General features: G+C 42.6%; 1 protein-coding gene across 2 annotated transcripts in view; it reads left to right on the top strand.

Annotated features, from left to right (window-relative positions):
* LOC129514538 (teashirt homolog 1) overlaps nt 1-23,108 on the top strand; it is a 76,482-nt gene that overhangs the window by 34,657 nt on the left and 18,717 nt on the right. The window contains exon 1 of one of the 2 annotated variants that reach the window (XM_055333190.1): nt 12,744-12,809. The exons of the other annotated variant lie outside the window; for it this stretch is intronic. Within the exon in view, the coding sequence (XP_055189165.1) occupies nt 12,752-12,809 (58 nt within the window). The 5' untranslated portion in view covers nt 12,744-12,751. Of the gene's footprint in view, nt 1-12,743; nt 12,810-23,108 lie in introns of those variants that run through there. 2 annotated transcript variants of the gene reach the window in all.

Raw genomic sequence — 23,108 nt, 5'->3', positions numbered from 1 at the left:
AACTTTATCATTAAATGTACTTGTTGCTGTGCTTATTTGAAATGTTTAGACTTTACAATTTTTTTTAAGCTTCCTGTTCATTTTAATGGAAAAGGGTGATAGCGAAGGATTTTATTTATTCAGAGCCACGGTGCAGACAAAGTGAAAGTAAACCCGAGGCTTCCGGTTGCATTTAAAATCCAGAAAAATAGAACTCTGTTTTCTAAGATAAAAAGATAAGGGCAGTAGTCAAATATGTTTTTTTTTTTTGGGGGGGGGGAGAAATTTTAAACAACAGAAACCACCTAGAACTAATTTTTTGAGGATAAAAAATAGATGCCAGCTTATAAAAATTTTTCTAGCCCTGAAAAATATGCACCCCCCCCCCCAGACAGACAGGACTTCCATCATGCTCATGGAGGGTCCGAATCGTGGCTCATCACCGTATCAGTGGCTTTAAATGGCTGCATTCTTGTTCAAGTGTAAAATTCTTACTGGGAGTCCGACTGAATAATTCTGCTGGCTCTTAATGAAGCCTTTTTTTCCTTCAGAAATATCATGGCATGAAGTTTCATGTGGAATGTGATAGAAGCATGTGAACCCCTAGGTCAGTGTAGAAAGTAGTAGGTGTTTGTCTACATGTTTCTTTTATGCTCATCTTCACGTGTATATTTCAGGCATTAATTCAGGATTGTTTAGGTACTCCTTTGTCATTGCATGTAATTCAAAGATTATTTATTATGATGAGATAGGGTAAGTAATGAACTCAGAAATGTAGAAACTAAAAATATCCATTTATTTCTATAAATACAGTTGACAGTTAATTGGCCCATATTAATGGAGGATTGAAGTAAAAAAAATTTTAAAAACCCCACGAATTCTAAAAAAAATGTATTTTTTTCTCATCTAGAGCCCATTTTATATAGGAAGCTAGTGTCTCAAATATGGTATATATATATTTATTTATGTATATATTTACTTAATTATATTTTTCCTGTTAATAATGCGGTCGTATTGGTCTAGTGTCTCCAACTTCACAAACTGTGATCATTTAATTACTTTCTATAGTGTCTGCATTCCTTGCTAAGTCTTATGTGATCAGGCTGAGAATTTCTTTGTAAACAGTTAAGAAATAACAGCAGGAGCAAGGATTCGGAAATCTGGTGCGTTAAGAAGCAGGTAGAGTCACACAGAAGTGGGCCTAAGGACAAGCCCTTTCTGTTTTGGAGGATGCACATTCTTTCCAGTGGGGAGGGGATCACGCCCATGCTTGCAGCTCCTTGAATGAGAGGGGCAGGGGACGTTTGGGTAGGGGGCTCAGTGGCCGTGGCTCCCTGCTGGCTCTGCTGCCGCCCTCCTTACTTCTCTCTTTGGACCCTCTTTGAGGGTGAAAGTTCACAGTCTTTTTGGCACCTGCCTTCCCCCATGTTCCAGATTTCCTGGATCTCCAGCTCTGGTTATGTGGCCTTTGTACACGTCTCTGCAGGGGACTCCCCTCACCTCCCACATCCCCACATTTACTTGGTCACCAGTACTTAATGCTGAGCGAGCTGCTCAAATATCCCTCTCCGGGGTAGTCCGCCTGTAGCTCTGCCCACAGTGGTCCCCGGCAACATGGTCACAGAAAAGGTCAAGAATCCTGAGTTTCTTGCTACAACCCAGATGTGAGTCCTCCAGAGATTAGCATGTCCTGCCCAGGCCTCGGTTCCTCCATCTCTGAAGTGAAGGGGCAGGGATAGAAGCAGCTTTTGCTCTGCCCTGGGCCCTGCCCTGCACTCCACCTGGGTCTCCTTCCTGCTCCTTCATCTATCAGTCACCAATCCCGGACTTGGCGTTTATACTCTGTTCCCTCGGAGCCCCCTACCCCGACTGGGTTCCTGCCACTTGAGGGGTCTTCCCCTCCTGCGCTGTTGGCAGTCCCCATCCACCTCTGTTCCCTGAGTCTGTCCCTGTTGTGCTCTGTCTTCCTTGCTGGTGTGAGGACAGCTTGGAATTGGAACTGCCTTCCCTTTGCACCTCCACTGCCCAGCGTGGTGCCCGGCACACAGCAGACCCCGAGTACACTTTCAGTGAGTAACGGAGCGGATGGACAGCCAGCCAGCTGACGAATAAATGGATCATTCAGTCTTACCCATTCTTCTGCCAAGATCCCTCCTTCCTGGAAGCTGAGACAACAGTCCCTCAACGGAAGGGCCCGTAGAGCTCTTTGGTCTCCACAGAAGCCTTGGTCACCTTATGGCTCCAGGCTTAGCTCATCGCCAGAGTGTGAGTTCCTTAGGGAGCTTGTGCATCTTTGTATCAGAGATGACTTGTGACTAAATCACCAAATGGGGTGACTCAGAGTTACTAGCATATTGGAGGCATGCAGTTAGGAATGGGGAATGGAGGTGGGCCCCAGTGGGGTTCCTTCAGTGTATCACAAGTAGAATGAACCCAGGCAGGCTGGGTGGCTGAGGTGGCAGGTGAGGGCCTGGACACCCCCCACCCCCACCCTGGGGTGTCTCTTGAACATGCCCTGGATGTGGGAGTGTTTGCAGGGGAAGGGCCTCTGCACTTGAGAGTAGCGGTTCAAACCTTACAAGTCCTTCAGACCACCCTCTGTTTCCATTGCAGTCAGTCTTTTTGCATTCCCTTACTCTTACTGGCCATCTATTTTTTTTTCTTCTTTTTACTGGCAAAGCCCATTATTGTTACTTTATCCTTTTAATTTGAGAGACCATTATGGAGAATTAACTCCTATATTACTAAAAGTTTTTTCTTCTATGTGCAAGTGTTCATTTTATGTTATTTATAAAATATTTTTAAAATATTTATAAAATACAGCTAAACAAACCAAAAGGCATCATTCATGACTACCCAGATGTAGCTACTATGAACATCTTATCTGAAACTCTCTAGGATTTTTTGCCTCTACAGATATATATATATATAATTTTTTTAACAGAAATGGGATAATGGTAGTATTTATCCACCATTTACTCACTAAATGATGAATAGCTTTTTACACATCACTTTGTACATTTTCATGATGATTTCTTTAATGAATTTTTTTTCTTTTGACTTGACATTGCTTGGTCAACCTTTGGTACCTATTGCAAACTTGTCCTCAAAATACATCAAGGTATCTTTTCATTTGCTGTGCATGGAGATGTTCATGCCTCTGAGCCATTGCCAACACAGGTATTTCTAGTCCTTTGCCAATCTAGTAGCTTTGAAATAGTATCCCCACATTGTTTTCATTTGCATATCTTGGGTTTCAAGTGAGGGTGAATGGTTTTCCATATATTTTTTTAGACAAATGTATTTATTAGAAAAAAATCCTTTTCAAATCAGTTTTGCTCACCTTTGTTCAATTTTTCTATTGCTTTATTTTTTTATTGATTTCAAAAAGCTCTAATAAGGATGTTCAGTCATCTTTCTAGTATCTCTATAGTAGCAAACCCTTTGGTTTGACATTAAAAATTAGTTTGTGGTGTTTTGTTTTGTTTGTTTTTTTGTTTGTGGTGTTTTTGCCCTCTTCTATTACCTTTGGAGATTATGCAAGTGAGATGTGTGTGTGTGTGTGTATATATATATATATATATATATAAACATCTATATAATCTATATTATATATATATATATATATATATATATATAAGTTATGTATACAAACTTGAACAGAGAAAAAGAAAATTTAAAATAGATGAAGCTTATTTGAAATCATATCCTCTAGAAATAACCAAAGTTGATATTTTGGTGTATATTCTTCTGGATCTTTTCCTATGCAAATATATACATATAAGTATTTTACATGTATTTTTACCAACGTGATTTCTTCCTACATATTTTGTTTTATAGCTTATTTTTTAGCTCATAACATTTACCATGTGATACAGACCTGCTTTGTCATTTTCAGTGCTTGCATAGCATCCCATTTTATTGACATGCACAGTTTAATTTAGAAATCAACCATTATTGGAAATTTCGTTCTTGCTCAGTTTCACAGATGTAAACAACTGTGTAATTAATATCTCTGTATGTATATCTTGGCAATAGTATCATCATTTCCTTTATAAATTCCCCGAAGTAGAATTACTAGGTCAAAGGTTTTGGCTGTTTTAAATTATTTTGGTACATATACTGCCAACTGTCCTTCTGGGAAGGCTGTGTACATTTCCAGCCCCACCAGCACTATGTGTTTCCTTGGGTTATGGCATTTTTTTTGATGGACTGAGTTATTTTTGTGTAGTTTAACTGGTCCTTTCCTGCATAGTTTCTGCCTTGAAGTAATACTTAAAAGGTGTCTTCCAACCTTCAGGATTATGCAAATATTGTTTTATTGTCTTATGGTAATTTTATGATTTATTTTTTTATATTTAAATATTTGGTATATCTTTAATTTTGGCACATAGTGTGATGTGAGCATCTGACTTTATTATTTGTTTTCAAATAGCCAGTTTTCCTAGCTGAAAATAGGCTTGAATTGAATTGAATGAAGTGTCCTCTCTACACAGAATTCTCCTGCAGATGCTCCTGCATTGTCTGCGGAGTTCTTGCATATATTTGGGGCTGTCTCTTCAGCTTTCCCCGTGATTTCCACAAGCAGTCTGTTTAGGCCTGATTCGTACTCCCCCACCCCGTTTTAATTATTGTGGCCATCTACTATATTTTGAAATAATCTAAGAGCTTTCTATCCACTCCCTGTACTCCTCCCTCTTCTTTTTTCAAAGAGTGTTTTTCTTTTTCAATTCTTTTGTAGCAGATAAACTTTAGAACCATTTTTGTCAGCTTAAAAAAAATAATACTTCAGGTAGTGGGATGGGAATGATTTTCGATTAAGAAATTAACTCAGGAAAATAGCATCTTTGTGTTCGTAGTTTCCCATTCTAAAAATAAAAGTGATAAATTTTCAAATTTATTCAAGTCTTCCTTTTTTTTTTTTTTTTTTTTTTTGTACTCTTATGAAGGTTTGTGGATTTTTCACATGGGCCCTTGATACTGTCTCTTGTCCTTAGGCTGTCTCCTAGGCTGTTCATTTGTTTAGTTTGGGTTGCTGTTCTCATGAATGGAGCTCCTTTTCTGTTGTATTGTAAGTGGGTATTATTGGGTATTGGAAAGCTGTTGGTTTTCGATAACTTTCTAGCCAGCTTTGTATGTTAGCACGTGCTGTTGTTTACCTTTGCATACAGTAGACCCATCCTAGATCTTAGTACTTTTTTATTGCTACCTTCTCTTGTGGCTTTTTACTTTAGAACAAAACAAAACAAAACACAGTAGCTCATCAACAATGATAAGTTGATGGAGAATTTTTGGATTTTTTAAAGTCAAATGTCAGTTGAGAAGGATGTCTTCAAGCATCTTCTGCACATAAATCACTGAGGATGAGAACGACCCGGGTGGTGTTGGTACGGGAAGCAGGGAGCAGAGATTTCCCTCGGCTGGTGGAGAGGCAGGCAGATAGTGGGACTATTTAGTCTGAAAAGGAAACCATCTTCACGTCTGTGAAGGCTGGCTGTTTGAAAAGTGAAATCTTTTCAGAGTGAATTGGCAGGAAAAGGGGCTTAAACATGGTGAAATAGTGAGAAGGACTGTATTTGAATACAGTCCACCGCCCACTGGAATAGGGAGTTAGGAAGGGAGGGGAGAGGACCTGATTTTTAAAAACTGTGTTTATAATAATGAAATCTTTCTGATTCACTCATAGTCTTCGGTTTTAGGGATGGGCTTTGGCACATAGCTTCCAAATGTGCCACTTTGTAACATACAGATTTTTTCAGTGTTATCTGGTGACAGTGAATAAATCTTTAAAAACTTACAAAATCACAGGGGTTTGCATTTGTGGTGTTTTTTTTTTGTTGTTGTTTTTTTTTTTTTTGTTTTTTTTTTTTTTTTTGTTTTTTTTGCTCATGCCTAATTCCTGCTGAATATCCTCAAAATCCTTTAGTGCCTGGGCCTGGGGGAACATCTGCTGAAATATTTATGCTTTTTTGGGTAATCTCTCATGGTCATCTGTAACCTAATATAAAACACTTTTTCTTTTTTCATGATTCTCCTCGGTTTTAAGATGAAAATTAAATCTTGGTGTGTCATAGTCTGTAGTATAATTTAGAATTCACAGTTGTGTGTTTGTTTAGTTTTTATAGTATGTTACATGTCCCTCCCTGTCACCCTGTCTCACCCCTACCTGTGGAAAGGGAATGTTCACTGCTATGTGGGACTCTAGGAGGGTTTAATATGATCATATTATAAGTAAAGCTTTGAGACATTCATAACATATATGTGTATCATGTTTGAAACAGTAAAACTTTACTTATCTGGAAACCAATTAATTGCCATCTTTATTTTTCTGGGACAGAGTGAAGAATCAGAGGGTATAAAAGGACATCAGGCATCACAAGCCCATGTACCAAATTCATATATGTATTAATAGACAATATCTCTAGATCCTCACTCACCATTTAAATTTTATTTTTTTGTTACATACAGTTCTAATAGTCATGAATATCTGTTCTTCTAGGCCACCACAAATTAACAGTAGCAAATTGGAAGTTGAGAAGGCACACAGCTAACAGTGAGAGGACCTAATAGTAAGGGAGGAAAAAAAGGAGGGGGGAAACAAAACAAAACCCAAAACTGTTGTAAAAGAATGAGTTCATGAAAAACACAGCATTGCAGGCCACTTATTGGAAATGGAATCCCTCTCTGCCCCTTTGTGGTCATTACTGATTGTTCACAATTGTTATATGTCATTGTCAGGACAATTTTAATTGCGTACAATGTACTTTAAGTAATGTGGCAAAAGCAGGTTCATTTTATGTAGATTTTCTAGTGCTTGAATATTTTTATAAAATTCTGCTGAAAAGAGAACCTTCAACTATCCAGAAAGCCCTGCTTCCCCAAATAAGTCCTAAATACTTGTGGTTTTCAGTCAACAATGTATTTTAAATCATTGATAGGATAAATTTTTTATGTATTTTTTGGAAACACTTTTGAGGATAATTTCACAATGGTTAAGTCTGCTTTCTGCATCTGTTTTAATGTATATATATATTTTTAAGTTGAATTGGCTGGAAACTATTTGGTTCTGTTCTTCTGACATGCCTATTTCCTTTCTTCCTCTCCCACCATCTGGGATGCTCTCTGATAGCTCCTTGGGAAGAGGGGAGCACCACTGTGTTGTTTCAGCACATGTGGGTCTGGCTGTACCCACATCTGCCCGTTCAGCCCATTCACCTCGTTTGTCATTTGTACTCTTAGTAGAGGTGGAGGTGAGGTGCTGGGTGTATGGCCCGAAAGAACTGGAGACAGTACTACCAAGATGTGGGAGTTTGACCACCAGGGTACCTTTAGCTCCCTTGGAAAAAATAAAACTGAATATAGGTAACATGCTATTTACACGTACATGTAACTTTTTTATTTTAGCCCATCTTTTTTCTTTTCTTTTTTCCGACATTGCTGGGGATACAGTATAAGCCAACTGCCCCTTCTTAAAAGGTAGAAATGAAATCTGACCTATGATACAGTATCTAAAAATGATCTCAGGAAAATGCGACTTGCGTTTTTTTGGTACCTATGTAAGGTCTAGTTTTTAACATTTCTAAGAAATAACTTTTCATTGAAAATAGCTGCCTGAGTTGCTTGATTGCTACTCAGTGCAGTGGAACTGTTGCAGCGATCCTGCACTTACAAACACAGAAGTACCAAGTAGACCGCCTTTCGTGTATCTTGCTTCTTGTGCTCAGGAGGAGACAGAGCTAATGAAGCAAAATAACATTTGAACTTCTGTCCTAGAAGAATGTCACAAGAACTATTTATTGCTCACTAAAGAAATTAAATTACTTAATGAAGGTGAATTATTAACTTAATTTATTAGGAATTTAATTTGGGAGCTATTTTCATAGGGATATTGGCCAAGGCATGAGCGATAACACTTTAATGCATAAAGACACTCAAATGACTTTAAATAGGCAACTAAGTGTATTTCAATAGAAACTGATATGTCTATGTTTCAAGTAATAGCAATCCCTCAAAAAAGACCTATTGTCAATATAACTAGGCAGTCGATAAGGAAGTATGATTCCTTTTTTTAAAAAAATTTTAATTGTTATTTATTTATGATAGTCATACAGAGAGAGAGAGAGAGAGGCAGAGACATAGGCAGAGGGAGAAGCAGGCTCCATGTACCAGAAGCCCGATGTGGGATTCGATCCTGGGTCTCCAGGATCCTCCAGGATCGCGCCCTGGGCCAAAGGCAGGCGCCAAACCGCTGAGCCACCTAGGGATCCCGGAAGTATGATTCCTTGAAGGCAAATTCATTTTCAAAAGGTGTGTTGCTGATCATTGATAGGCATTGCGACATTACTATCCATGAGGTTCCAGTTCTCGAACAATTGCAGAGCTGTTTCTCCTTGTGGCATAGCTGTGCATTGGTCATATTGAGTCATTAAAGAGCAGAAATCAGACCAACTGATGTGTCTCAGGGTCTGGTCATAGCAGACAGGCTGGGTCCCAGAGACATCTGAACCACGAACCTATAGTAGGTCATGTGTCTGTGTGGTGATTCCAGATCCCAGATCAGATCTGCTTTTCTGGCCGCAAAATAAGGTGTGTTGTTGCTTTTACTAGATTGTTTCTACCTTCTCCTTTTAAAAATACAGATTTTTAAACCTGTGTGTGAATAAATGATTAGGATGAATTCCAGAACTGGTCACTTAAGGACAGTTTGCTGGAATCTTCTAGAAACATCACCCGGTATTCATTGTTTTTGTGATTTGTGAATTAGGTGGGAGAATTATGAGGAAGAAAAATAAACATCTCATTCTCTAAGTAAACTGGTTGGTTTTTTTCTTTGAAATTTTTAGTGATTTTAGTAATTTCCATGGTTATATGCAGTATGAGATCTTTCTATAATTTCTAAAGCAGCACATCAAATGTAGGTAGAGAAAGCCACCAACAGTGCGCATTTTCACCTACCCCTTTTCCACATACAAACAGAGCCAGTGAGGTCAGAAGAGGCATTTTTATGCTCGAAATTAAGACTTTTGCTTTATGTTGGAGCTGTGGCATTTCAGATGAAGTAATTTACTTATGACAGACTCACGGTGAGTTGCTGTTCTTCTAAAAATATCTAGATAACTTTATTTTACTGCCTATTTATCAGAAAATAGTGGTGATGTGTATTTATTGCCTCAGAGACGTATATGAAGTACCCGCTTACATCTGCATCCCTGATGAAAGGACCCAAACTGTTCTTTGTGGCAGTTTTCAAGGATTCAGTTAAACCACGTGACGAAATTGGCTTCAATCGGGAGATCATTAATGAACTAATCCCCTTCATTGACGGATCACTCAAGACCCCAAAGAGCATGTGATTTCTTGTGTTCTGCAGTAATGCATTTGAAACATTTACCAAAACTCTTAATGCACATAGAGACTGCTAAACTATCTGTAAGTAATGGACCATTTTTATTGCTGCTCTAAACCATGCTTCTCATCATGTGCCAAAAAGAAGCACACAGTTGAGTTGATGTTTAAGGATCTTGACTAGGAGTAAGCACAGGAAGTGAGAGTGGAGCAAGTGCTTCCTATGAGAAAATGTTTTTAAGGTTATTGGTTGAGGATGTTTAGTAAGTTACTCATCTAGGAAATTGTTCATTTAAAAAACTTGGTCTTACATTGCTTTCAATGCTCTGTGTTAGGAGGAAAAAAAGGCTGGTATCTATAAGTAAAGGAATGAAAGTCTTTGCTTTTGATTCTGGACAATTTCTGTCTGATTTGGCGTCTCTATTGTAGAAAGAGGAATCCCAGAGCACCCCCAATCCCTGCTCAGACCTATATTCTCCATTCCTTAACCTCAAGGATTCAAACAACACACCTAATTTCAGTTGCTTTCTGCATGTTCCTTTGGTCACAAATACTCACCTACCTCCTAACTGAGACATGCTGTTGGCCTCAGTTTCTTTGTCTGTAAAATGATGGAATCATGAGGAGTAAGTGATTTAAGATAGCTGAGGTGCTCAGAACTGGATCTGGCACACAGTGCTGTTGGAAGTGCCGGCTGCTGTCATCATTAATGGGGTCATCTGGAGAAAGCAGTGCACCAGACATTATTATTAGTGCAGGAATAGAGGAGGTATTCCCTGAGCACATGGAGGCAGCTTGCCCCTACTCATAGGACTTGCTTGCTCTTTAACACAAATGCAGCACAAGGTGTCTGCAGGCTGATCATGGTGTGAGAACGCTAGCACGGTGGCCCCTCAGCTGAGCTCCTCCATGATCACAACTCGAGATGAATTGTTAGGATGAATTGATGGAGTGTGTGTGGTACACACTGACATGGTCCTCTCTGTGAGCCCCACTCCCCCACTGACACATATTTTGTGTTGAAATAGTACGTCCATGGTGGACTAGCTAGTATCTGATACCCATCGACACTTCATTCCCTCCAGCTGTAGGGAACATGTGTGTTCTGCACACGTGTAGTGGAGGCTAGGCTAAACTGTGATGTTTGGTATATCAGTGGTATTGGATGCATCTTCAAATTATGATATTTTCAATTTAGGATGGATTTATCAGGATGTAACCCCATTGTAAGACAAAGATCTGTATATTCCATCCTATTGTAAAAATGCTGCTAAATTGATTTTATGACCCATTAATGAATTATAGCTATCAGTTAGAAAAACGTCCTGGAGATTCCATTTAGGATTTCCCTTCTTATCTGGGCTCACAGTGAAATTCAGAAAGGATCACTGTGCTAGCAACTCTTAGATGGTGGTGATGATGGTAATGATGCTGGTGATGCTGGTGATGATGATGGTCATGATAGTGATAAATGGTGATGGTGATGTGATGATTGTGATAATAGTGATGATGGTGCTGGTAATGATGGTGGTGTTGGTGATGATGGTGGTGATGGTGATAATGGTCATGGTGGTGATAATGATGGTGATGGGTGAAGATGATGGTGATGATGGAGACGATGGTGATGATTGTAATGATGGTGATGGATGAAGATGATGATGGTGGTGATGCTGGTGATGCTCGTGATAATGATTGTCGATAATAGTGATGATGGTGATAGTGATGATGGTGGTGGTGATGGGTGAAGATGATGATGGTGGTGATGATGGTGATGCTGGTGATGATTGTGATAATAGTGATGATGATGATGGTGGTGGTAGTGATGGGTGATGATGATGGTGATGGTGATGATGGTGGTGATGGGTGAAGATCATGGTCATGGTGATGATGATGGTCAGGGTGATGATGGTCATGGTGATGGTGGTGATAGTGGTAGTGATGGTGGTGATGGTCATGGTGACAGTAATGATGGTGATGAGGATGACAAGAGTGTCAGTGATGATGTTAGTGTCAGCTACTGCTTATTCACGGGTCTTACCTTATTTTTTAAATTCTAAAACAGTACATGCTTATTTTAAGTAATAAAGATCTAAAAAAGAATTTGCATTCAAATAAAAATGGTTAAAAAGTGATTAATTTTTCCCCCTTCTCTCCCTTTCTATCTCCCCTCCCACAAAGGTAACCCAGAAAGACAGCCTGGTTCTGTTTTCCTCACCTTTCTCTCTGCTCATACATATGTGTGAAAACATATGTACCACATGTGGGGTTATCTTTATTCCCTGAAAAGTAGAATCATTTTTGTACAGTTTGACTTTCTCACTTAAAAATAAGTCATGATCATCACTCAGAGAGACGTCTTGGTCTATTTTTAGGCTGTGTATGTTTCGAGGTATGGCTGCCCCACATTTGTTCAGCTTTTACCTTATTGGTGGATGTTCAGGCTGTTTCTGGTTGTGGACCATCCCAAATCATGCTGCTGGATATTTACATATGACTTATCCTCCAGTAGGCTATTGGGGGGCCAAAGGGTTTGTGTCATTTGAAGGTTCAAATTGCTTTCCAGAAAGGTGTCATTAACATCTATTACTGAGTATGTGATGTCCCAGGCTCTTTGTGAGCCTCTTAGTATGCTTGTGCCACTCGGGCCTCACACAACTCCGTGCTTTGTGGATAGTTTCTTGCTTGTTCATCCTGGTAGAGTCCATGTGTGGAGGAAGGCAAGAGTGCATGCATGCATGAGCACAGACCTCAGAGGGCTCCTCCTGTGTCCCGGCCCGGCTTCTTAGCCTGTGCTTCTTATGTGTCCTTGGTGTTGCTCATTAGGGTTTGAATTTGCTTCAACCATAAACGTTCCTTATACCTTCTTGGACAAGGTAAGGATTTCTTCTGCCCTTGCCTTTTCCCTAGTCCTGGGTCTGCCACTGGCACAGCACTTCCAGCAGTTTGTCGTGCATGAAAATGAGTTGAAGGTGTCCTTCTCACATCCTACTTTTCAGTTCTGCGAAGACAAAGGCTGCCTCTCCATCGCGCATCTCTGCAGTGAATAACCTGCTGCCAAATCACTGCAGCTCAGTAAATGGCTTTAGAATATGCAGAAGAGCGTGAGCAGAATCTCCGTGTCCATGCTGTGGACAGAGTCTTCTCTTCCTGCCGGTTTCTCACGCCCGACTGCTATGGCTATGGTGCCCACCCTCTGTCCTGAGATGGAGAGGCATAGGCCAGCTTCTGACTCTCCCTCAAGAAGGCTTTGCGGAGGAAATAGTAGGGTGGGATTGGCAGCACCCCTGCTTTCGGTGCGAGCTCTTGTGGGTGCTGACCAGTCTTGCCTCAGGGCTGCCATCATTTGGTGTTGGCCTGAAACAGTGCACGTCGTTGGATGCCCAGGTACCGCACACCGCACACCAGCGTACAGCTGTAATGCACGCACATGCCCAGGGAAGCCTTAATTTCCCAAGTTGAAGGGACCCAGGGCAGATGGGCTTCAGGTAACCTCATAGTTTCATACTGACTATCTATCAAATGTAATTGACTAAAATCGCCCAGTCGATTGAAAGTGTGCTTCCTTCTCCCTGTTGCCAATCTCAGCCTGGGTCTGCAGTTTCCTCTCTCTCTCTGACCTCATTTTCCAGCTGTCCTCGAAAGATTCTTTCCTGGAGGTCCTTAGCCACTGGGTTGCTAAGGTGATGGGTGTTGCAACCCAGTTTATATGAGAATTTGGGGTATAAAGGAGGTAGAGAACTGCGTCCGGCTGTGCAGTTAACGAACAAGCCCCACATCTCTGTGTCTTCAGGTACCTGGGATGACTCTCCCACCCAGGCCCCACATCCGACTCTGCATAGGCAGCACGTTGTCCCCAGTCAGGCCCTCAGCTGAGGCACCACCACCACCTAGACCATTGCTGGTCGCGTGGCAGGTGTGTTGGGTGTCATGCACACTAGCTCTACAGACTCCCTGGAAGGGACACAGAATCGCCTCTGCTCGTATTTCCTCAGCCGCCTCTCATCTCAAGGAGGCAGGGGAGGATGGGTCTGCAGTGTGCTTGGAAAAGAGGAACCTGAGTATTGGCCAACAACTCTAACACTTGCCATGGGGCGGGGGGCGGGGGGGCTGCCACATAGAAGGCAGGGGAGATAGAACAGGGCAGCAGATTCTACGCCTGCAAGGAAGATACTAAGTCTCATAAGAGATGAGCTGACTAATTCTGCCAAAAGAGAAGTTCCAAAAACACTTTGATTGATGGCAGCATCATTGTAACAAATTTATGGCCTCCTGGGTGAATCCTTTGAAGGACCACAGTCATCTCTCTACAGAAAGATGTTCTATAAAGAATGGTTGGAATATTTGTTGGCTCATACTGGCGTCTTTAATACATGGCCTGACCCCCTGCACCCGTTCCCATAAACCCTGGCACAGATAGACATCCGGGGATGAGGACACCTCTGCCACCAGCAGGAGGGGCTGCTGGAGCTGACAGGTACTTCCCCTCCTCCCCCAGGGCTGGGAGTCCCATTGTGGCTCTCTTCAAGACTTCTGGTTCTTTCCACCTTGTTGAAAACATAATTTCTCATTTCGTAGTTACATAACATATTCACTTCTTAACTGTGACTGATAAGAGGAAATGATAGTGTCCTTCTAATAGCTGCAGCCTTTCAATGCTGTGGGATCTTTGCCTGAAACGAAAAGCCAGACTTTTGGGGATTTAAAATCAAATGAGAGTTTGGATATGGGGGATCATATTAGTTTCCATAGAGGGTGATTTTACAGATAGGCTTAATAATTGTGTAATAAATAAGCAAATAAATGGCTACAGCTCACGTGGGATTTGGCCCCCATTTGAACCAGACCCTTGAGGGAAACTGGCTAGTGTCCTCCACAGGAGGGGAAGCTGTGCCTTGTGTCACTTCAGGGCACAGGGGGAGGATATGGTCCCGAGGAGATGGTGGCCTCCAATCCAGTCAAGAGACGCAACACTGGGCCTCTAAAGCTTTCGTGTTTTAGAGAGAACTTGCACTGGGTTCCCAAATCTCCCTGATTTCTCAGAAAGCATTTGTGTGGTTCCTGAAAGTTTATGGGAGATTCTGGTTACCATCTACACTCTCCTTTTGTTGTACTATTAAAAAAAAATGGGCAGAGATGATGAAGTCAGGTAAGACCATTGTATAGCATGATACTGAGTCAGATTAAATAAAATGCTTTTGTGTATTCTTTGATCCATTCAGCCAGTCTTTATTGAGTCCGTCCTATATGCTAAGCACCATTGTAGGTGTTAAACAAGCTATGGCCCTACATGACATGGCACGATGTAACTTGTAGGGTTACGATAGAAACATAAATTGTCAAATTGCTTCTTGGCTAGGGCCATCTGGTACATCCAGTTGAGCTGGAGAGAGCTGGATTAGGCATTTATCTTGGCCTCGGAATTGACCCTGTTAGAAGAGAGCAAATGCAGCCTTCGTATTCTGGTGGAAGCAAGGCCCTTCTCAGTTTCCAAGGGCCACACACTCCACAGCAGCCACGGCTCTGCTTACTCTGCTTTCTCTTGTCATCTCTCCTACCCTGCTCTGCCTTTGGAAGTCCTTTTAGGGCAGCTCAGTGTTTTATTTTATTTTATTTTTATTTTTTTAAATTTTTATTATTTATTTATGATAGTCATACAGAGAGAGAGAGAGAGAGAGAGAGGCAGAGACATAGGCAGAGGGAGAAGCAGGCTCCATGCGCCGGGAGCCTGATGTGGGATTCGATCCTGGGTCTCCAGGATCACACCCTGGGTCAAAGGCAGGCGCCAAACCGCTGCGCCACCCAGGGATCCCCAGTGTTTTATTTTTGAGAAGCCCCCTCCCCTTCCTCCTGGGAAGCAGAATCTCTTCCTTCCTGGAGTGGAAAGCACCGTTCCCTCCACTGCTTCGGCACGCCACTGATCCACAGGGGCTCGATCACTTTCTTGCTCATTGTCTGTACCCTGCGTGTTGCTTCTGCTGGCCCCCAAAAGACTCGAAGAACATTTTCAGGCTGGAATGGGTTTTATTTTTATTTTTGTTTTTTTTTAAAGATCCCATTCATTCATGAGAGACACAGAGATAGAGGCAGAGACAGAGGCAGAGAAAGAAGCAGGCTCCATGTAGGGAGCCCGATGTGGGACCCGATCTCAGGATCATGCCCTGGGCCGAAGGCAGACACTCAACCTCTGAGCCACCCAGGCGTCCCATGGAATGGGTTTTAAGGATCATCTGTTATACCCCTACCTTTCTCATAGATTAGGAGATGGAGACTTGGGGTAGCTTGTGGATACTGTTCAAGGTTTCCCAGTGATACCAGCTGTAGAAAGAATATGAGAGTTCAGTTTTCTGATTGCCAGTCCAATGCCTTTTATGTGACACGATGCGACCTCCATAATCAATTCATGTATACTTGAGAAAGCTCCATACTGTTCGGTGTGCAAGTTCATTAAATATCTGAGTAAATATGTACCTTGCAGTCATATCTTAAAAAAAAATAAAGAGCACGAAGTCATTTGTCAGCAATATCATTTATCATTATCATTATCAAAGTAAGATTACTTCCGTGTCACAATCAGATTTGTCTTTTATCACTTTGACTTAAGATGCCTTTCTGAGGGCTAGCAGGTGCTGGGACGGGGAAGGGGAGGGCCCACCATGAATGTTTCCATTCATGTTACTGGCTTTTTCACCCTCAACCCCTGCTGTTCTTTCTTGAACTCTTAGATACACAGTTCTGTTTTGTGTTAAATACCCCATAAATAAGTTATCAATAGTCAATATCTTCTTCTGACACTTTGTTGTGTATTTTACAAGTCCTTTTTCTTGCAAGCAAATGTTAGCATTTCTAACTCTTAATACAATGGAATAAATTGAAATAGGTATTTATCCATTGAGGACATGGTTTGCTGGAGTTATGGGCCAAGAAACAGTAACTGTGTTCAATATGTCTATGATTCTTGTTTGCATCTTGGCAACTAACCACAGAGATTGTGTTTTCTTTTTTTCTTTTTTCTTTTTTTGTTGTTGGTTGTGGTGTTTGTATCCATTTTCATACAGACAGAGTAATGCAGTGTGAAGGAAAATCAGTGTTTTTCCGAGCTGATTTGCATATGCATGTCAGATCTAGCTATGCCGTTTTTTTATGGCATTGAGGAAAACAAAATGACCTTTTACCAAGTTTTTGATTCTGGAAAATTCTGTGTTTTGAGTTTGGAGGGGAGGGGCTGCAGAGGAAAGGGAAGAAGCAATTGTTGATTTATATCGTAATGCCAGCAACAGTCAGGAACCTAAGATGCTTTTCAGCTATAATTGTATCTTTGCTCAAGGCTACTGTAGTTATACTACATTAAATTCCATTGTCAGTCAACTCTAGATTTCAAGGAGCTTATGCTGGGAACTGACCATACAATGGTCACAACCACCCTTTGTGTTTCTTCTCTTGTTGCAAAAATGCCGTGCTATTTTACACACTGATGATACTACATCGTGAGGATACATAATATCACTCATCGATAAGATTATGGTACAGAAATCAGAAATATGTGTCAGAACTGATCTAGCTCACTATCCTCTTAAAGTCATTGGCTTTCATTGCAATTATTTTTCAAAAAGGAATCGAAAATAAAATGTCATTGTGAATAGCATATATCTGAAACGGATAGTTTACCCTTAACAGGAATAGTAAAATACACTACAGAAGCTTTCAGCTGGCTTCTATCAAAATAATTATCTTAGCAATTATCTCTGCCATTCAGTTAACTTTTACATGCGGATGGTGTTTCTGCGTCTTTGTGTTCATCAGCCTCGCGCTTAGAGTTCTCCCAGGAACTATTATACTGACAGGTTCTATTTTATTATTAGTATTATTTTATTTTTCAGTACGGGGGTGGGGAGAAAGAGAAAGGGCTATTTGAAAGGAATTGCACTGGGATAGGTAGGCAGGTAGCATGTGGCTGCCTGCACTGGGGGTGCTCTGGGTAGGGTCTCTAGGGGCGCTGGGACCAGCAGCCTTGGAAGCAAAGCCTTGCAGAGATGCTGGACCTTAGAAGTCAGTCGGGATCAGTTCACAAGGATGTGCATCCTGAAGCATCTTTTAAAAGCCTTTTATTCCCCTGCTGTCCTCACAGTCCACTTTTTTGGCGTTTTTTGAAATTGAGGGGCAGCTGTTCTCAGCCACAGACTCTTCCATTCAATCACACTGCAGTTAAAGATGCATGGGCCCAGCAGAGTCAATGCCTACTTGCTCTTCTTCCTTACTTTTTCTGGAGATTTGAGCCCATAAGAGGTGTTATGAAAAGCGGTTTTGTTTGCTTAAGTGAACACATTAAATTGCTTCTGTTTTAAAACATTTTTCATTTAACAGAGCAGTTTTCAGACTGTGATCCCATTTGTGCAGACCTTGGACTATGGTTGGAAAAAGGTTTGGAAAGAAGCCTGCTTTGACCTCTACCTCCTTCCCGCGACATCTGTGATTTTTAAGGCAGAATTGTTTTGAAAGAGAAATGTATCTCTCGGTGGGGTTACTTTCTGGCAGTTCACTCACCGCTGAGGTGGGACCCCTTTGGCTCGTCTTGCGTGTGTACTTGAGTGAGTAGAAACACTTTAAGAAAAGTAAACTCCATGCTTTCCTACTGTCATATTTGATTTGAGCTGTGCTCTGATGGTTGTTTGAAGCTAGCATGAAATGCAGTGCCTGCCTGACCCATTTTTGCAGCCCATTATCATAATTTCACTGTCGTATGGCCACTGAGTTAATGTACTTACAAATGACAGAGAAAGTGTGTTACATGACCTTAGGGTTTTCAAAAATTAAATGACGTGGTAGGTCGTATTTCAAAGAATAGCTAAGGAGAATGGTTTTCTTTCCTGCATAAAGTGTCACTACGCATAGCAACAGGATATTGTATTTCTTTTTTATTACACAAAAATGTGAAGCTTTTAAACTCCTAGATTCCCCACATAAAATTTAATATTGGGGTAGGGAATGAAATATCCAGTGGATAAATCTGCTTCGCACCCCACCCCCAACCCACCCATCTCATCCCCTCTTCCTCTCTGGAGAAAGTGCCTTCAACACTTAGAGATGTAGAAATACTTCAAAATTCTTGTCTGATGATGAATTTCGTATTTCCTACCCTACACAAAGCCATGAATTCCCAACCCGAAGGGCAGTGGAGTACTTACATTTACTAAAGTATGCTTTGTTAGGGTGCCTAACTGTGGCTTATTGTTTTTTTTTTTCTTATGTGCTTTAGGAATTACTTTTCATTTTTGAAAGTGTTGTATTTTTTTTTAAATAGATTTCCGTCTTTTCAGTTTGAGGTTAAATGAGATCTTGAGGAACTTTTAATCAAAGCATGTGATACTGGTGTTTTATCCGTGCACAGAGCCCTGTGCCGCCCACACTCTGTGGTGTCCTGAACTCCCCGCTATGTGTGATTGATGCTGTCCATCGCAGAACGGGTGGCAAAGGGATGACCGGCATGATCCATACTCAGGGCATTAGGAGATGTCGGACAGACCACAAACGTGCAATCCCATGGTAGGGCCTCACCCTGTCCTCAATTAGCTGTGAGGGTCAAGTCTCTCCTCTGTTCTAGAATTCTCTTTCCAAGTAAGACTAGCATATGCCAAGCGGTAGCTCTTTGAAGGAGCCCTTGGGACTTGAAAAGCCATCGACTGACTTAGAGATCATATACAACTGGGCCTCCATGCAACAGTCAGGATTTAAGAGTCCTTTTGCAAGCCGTTCACGTGAGCCAGACATGGGGCCTGTGTAACAGGGAGGCAGCTTTGTGGTGTCGAGCTGCAGACCCACCTTCACTGGGATTTTAGTGAACAGAGACCTAATTCGTCTGTGGAAAGAATAGTAATTATCACCGTCCTCCAGGAGAACACTGAATGATAGGAGAAACAAGTCTCAGGCTTATATTCTGTTGAAACATAAGGATGTCCTTTGAAAGCCAAAAAGTGGGACGAAAATTGCGCAGTTTAGATTTTCTTTTGGCTCCTATCTGCAGACTGCAATTGATGGCACTTGAGTCAAGAAGTATAGTCGCGGGTGCCTATCGATCACCTGCAGGACTTGTGCCCTGAGTCTGGGAAGGACTGCTGCGTGTCTGCTCAGTGCAACGTGGAGCCTTACAAATGTCAGATCTGGTTAAGCCCCTGGCAGTGTTGACATAAAGAATATTATTTAAAGTTACTAAAATTTGATGAAGCTTCTAAATTTAATCTGCACTGCATTGTGCACCAGAATTAAATTGCAGGGGAAAAAGATGTGGTTGCAATGTGTGTTCCAAAATGACTTGTCATAATTAATTTTTGTTTTTAACCAAACAAATTAGAACACTTACAAATTTTTCTGATGTAGCCAGAAAGTTTTTATTTTTGGTGTGGATTTGGCGGCTCTGAAAATTGCTTCATTCCCTAGACTTCAGTGGACACAAATTGCATGGTTCTTTTTTTTTTTTCTTAAAATGGATGTACACCATGAATACAGAAATATTAAGATGTTTTCCCTGGGAGGAGACCTCGTTTTACATTGCGGTTCTGCCCACAGCCCTCCACAGGCCCATCCGGAGCTGCCTTCTCCTCGTCTTGAATAAATGATGTCAACAGAAGATCTAAGTTCATGCCACATTTCAGACACATGGGATGGGCAGAGGGACAAGGAGCCTCAGCCTCAGGCCCACCCCACATGGGCCAGGCTGACTTTGGAGGTGCAGGTGGAGCGCCAGGCAGAGGTAGGAGGGCTGCTCTGGCTTCCAGAATGCAGACAATGGCAGGGCTTCGGTGTGGGCCCTGCAGCCCAGACGGGCTCAGGCTTCCTGTGTCTGCATTAGGGGGAAGGCTGCAGGTGGGAGAAGAGAGAGGAATGAAGGAGCGAGACACCTCCCCTGAGGGCGCACTAGCACACGCGGGGGAGTGTAGCCCCCTTAGGGATGCTGTCGCCCCTTAGTAGGGAGAGGAAGCTGGGCAAAGACATGTTGCAAGTGGGCACTCACTTCCTAAAGGTGGCCTCTTGTATGCATACTCAGTTCTGACGTGAGCTGGAGCAGAAGAAAGATGGGGAACATTTTTGCACATGTGGAAATGCATAAAATTGGGCATTCTGCAACAATAACAGCGCCACATCCTGTGTGACATTGTCCCTCGCCTTACAGACCCAGGGGAGGCAGGGCTACACCTTCCAGCTGTAACTTCCAGATGAATCTCAGGGACAAGGTTAGAGCCCCTCCCCCCAGTGCGGGTTTCCTTAAGGAGCAGTGAGGATGAGGGGCTTATTAGTACCATAAATCGCCTCTCCTGCCAGTCAAACATGGAGCAATGCACGACATGATACTGGCCATTTCAGTGCTGGAATATAAATCACTGAAGATTAAATTATTAGATAATTTGGAAACTTAACAGTTTGCATTTTGCACTTCCAATTGTTTTGCTGACTTGCACTTTTCTTGGCTGTCCGGGATTTTATTAACCGTCTTTAAGACATCTATCACCTCCTTCCTCTTCATTTTCCAATGGGCAAATTTTCCCAGGAAGGAGAGTTGTTGCAGTGGTGATGCCTTGCAGTCGCTGCTCCAAAAAGATTGCTGTATTTTCATTGACATGCAGTGCATTACCATAATTGGCTTTTCTACATGATAGGAGAGAGGAAATAATAATGTCATTTTATTTACAGCCAGAGTGTCGCTTTATGAGACTTCTCCAAGTTTCTGCCATGCTGTGTAGGTCAAATGACATCTTTTGATCTGTTCTGTCCAAAGACATCAAAGCTGAGTGGCATGTAATGGAGACCTAGTGACAAACCAAATCTAGAAAAGAAATAAGACTGCCAGTTTCCCATTAAACAGCCTGCTAAACAGCACAGCTTCCCCGTGTCGGCTGCGAAACCACTCTGACCACCTAAATCAGGAGAATGAAAGGAAGCTGAATTGGACATTAGTACTGCAAATGACTGCAGTGATTGTCACGACCGCCCTCCCCCCGAGCCCCCTCCCCACCCAAAAATCAGCAAGCAAACCATGCGAGTCACAGTGGGGCTGCTCTGCGCCCATTCGTTTCTCTCCTGCCACTTGCTGGTTTTCTGATCTGGTTTATTTAGGTTTGACATCAGCCAAATGGTGTAGCAGGACATCTCTGACAGATATTCTTACTGATTTAACGGGAGGCACCACTCAGGAAAGATGGATCTTCTGAGACAGGATTTTGGAGCGCTGCTTTGCCCCTTTCCCACCCGTTCTCTTTTCCTTTATGATCCCTGGTTTAGAGTGTTGCTCCCATGCACAGCCGAATCCATTAGGGCCGCCGGAACTTTTGAGGAAGTGTGAGTGACGCAGGGGGAGGCCCGGTGTCTACTGCCACACACGGCGGGGGTACGGGCTTTGTGTTTTTGCAGGACTTTTAAACAGGCATTTTATACAAGAGGTTGAGAAACGAGGTGGTTTCTGGATCCAAACAGTGAGGTTCACCATCCCAAGTGATGGGGCTGCCTGGAAATTTATGCCATTTGTATGAACAGAGCAGCATCCTCACTGCATCCCTCTGCATCCCCTGGATTTGGGTTAAACACAGTGTCTGCTCCTTCTTAATTGCTCACCCCAGCTGGTCACTATCACACAGAGGTTTGCACCAGGCTCCATGAGAGCTGCCAGAAGCCCAGGTCTGCCAGGATACGGTCACAGGCTCAAGGAGACCCGGCCCAGCAGGAGGGCAGCTCACTAGGCCTGGGATGACCTGTGCCCAGATGGGAGGGTCCGACAGGGCTGGCAGGCGGCCACACAGAACCCGTTCTGCAGTGTAGGGAGGCCCTGGGGTGGGCGGGGAGGGCACTTGCTGGAAGGAGCCTGGGTGGGCGTGGTTGGAAACAGATTTTTTTTTTTTGATTCTCCCCCTTTTTTGATAATGGTAAAATGCACACAGTGTGTGACTTACCACTTTGTTCAGTGGCGTCTACGCTGTTGTGCAACCACCTCGACCATCCATCTCCAGAATGTTTGCATCTTCTCAAACTGAAACCGTTCCCCAGCGAACACTAAGCCTCCCGGCTCTCCCCTCTCCCCAGCCCCTGGCTGCCTGTGCTGCTTCCTGCCTCTGTGATGAGCCTGGGTCAGCTGGAGACGGGTCCCGGTGGGGCTCTGCGGCCGTCCCGCGGGTGGCAGGCCCCGGGACGGCTGTGCCCTTAGCCTGTCATGGCTGATGCAGATGAACACAACTTGCAGGCAGAGCTGCCCAGGAGCCGTTTTGCTGACCTTCATGTAGATAAAGATCTGATTTTACAAACAGCATATTCTGAAGACAGGATTCATTTTAAACTCATGCCACTTACAGTTCCCGATAGAAACGGTTCCGTGTGCGGTAGGATGGGCGCGTGTCGGAGCCTCGCCCTGACATCGGCTGCCAGGGAAGACTCTGCCCCGTAGCCTGCTGCCTATGTGCTCTGGGGCAGCTCACGGAATCCCTGTGCCTCAGTGTCCCCACGCGCAAGTGGATCATAATAGTGGGCTTTCTACTTACTTTGCTAGAGAGCCTAACACAGTTAATAAATGCAGAGCACTTAAGATAGTGTCTGGTCTGGAGAAAGGGTTCGGCAAATACTACCTGTTATTAGTCAAGAATATTTTAATCCAAAGCATATTGCTGGTTGAGCAGATATTCCTTGGGTTTGTAATGTTTACCCAAGAACGAGCAAGTTATTTCTTTCAAAATCAGAGTATATTATGAATCCTCCCAAATAAATGCATTTCTAGCGTGCTGAAAAAAGTCATCCTCTCAACCTAGAAT

Source organism: Nyctereutes procyonoides, unplaced genomic scaffold, assembly GCF_905146905.1.
Source record: "Nyctereutes procyonoides isolate TBG_1078 unplaced genomic scaffold, NYPRO_anot_genome, whole genome shotgun sequence".
In the NCBI taxonomy this organism is placed as follows: domain Eukaryota; kingdom Metazoa; phylum Chordata; class Mammalia; order Carnivora; family Canidae; genus Nyctereutes; species Nyctereutes procyonoides.
This window is presented reverse-complemented; position numbering and strand designations above follow the sequence as displayed.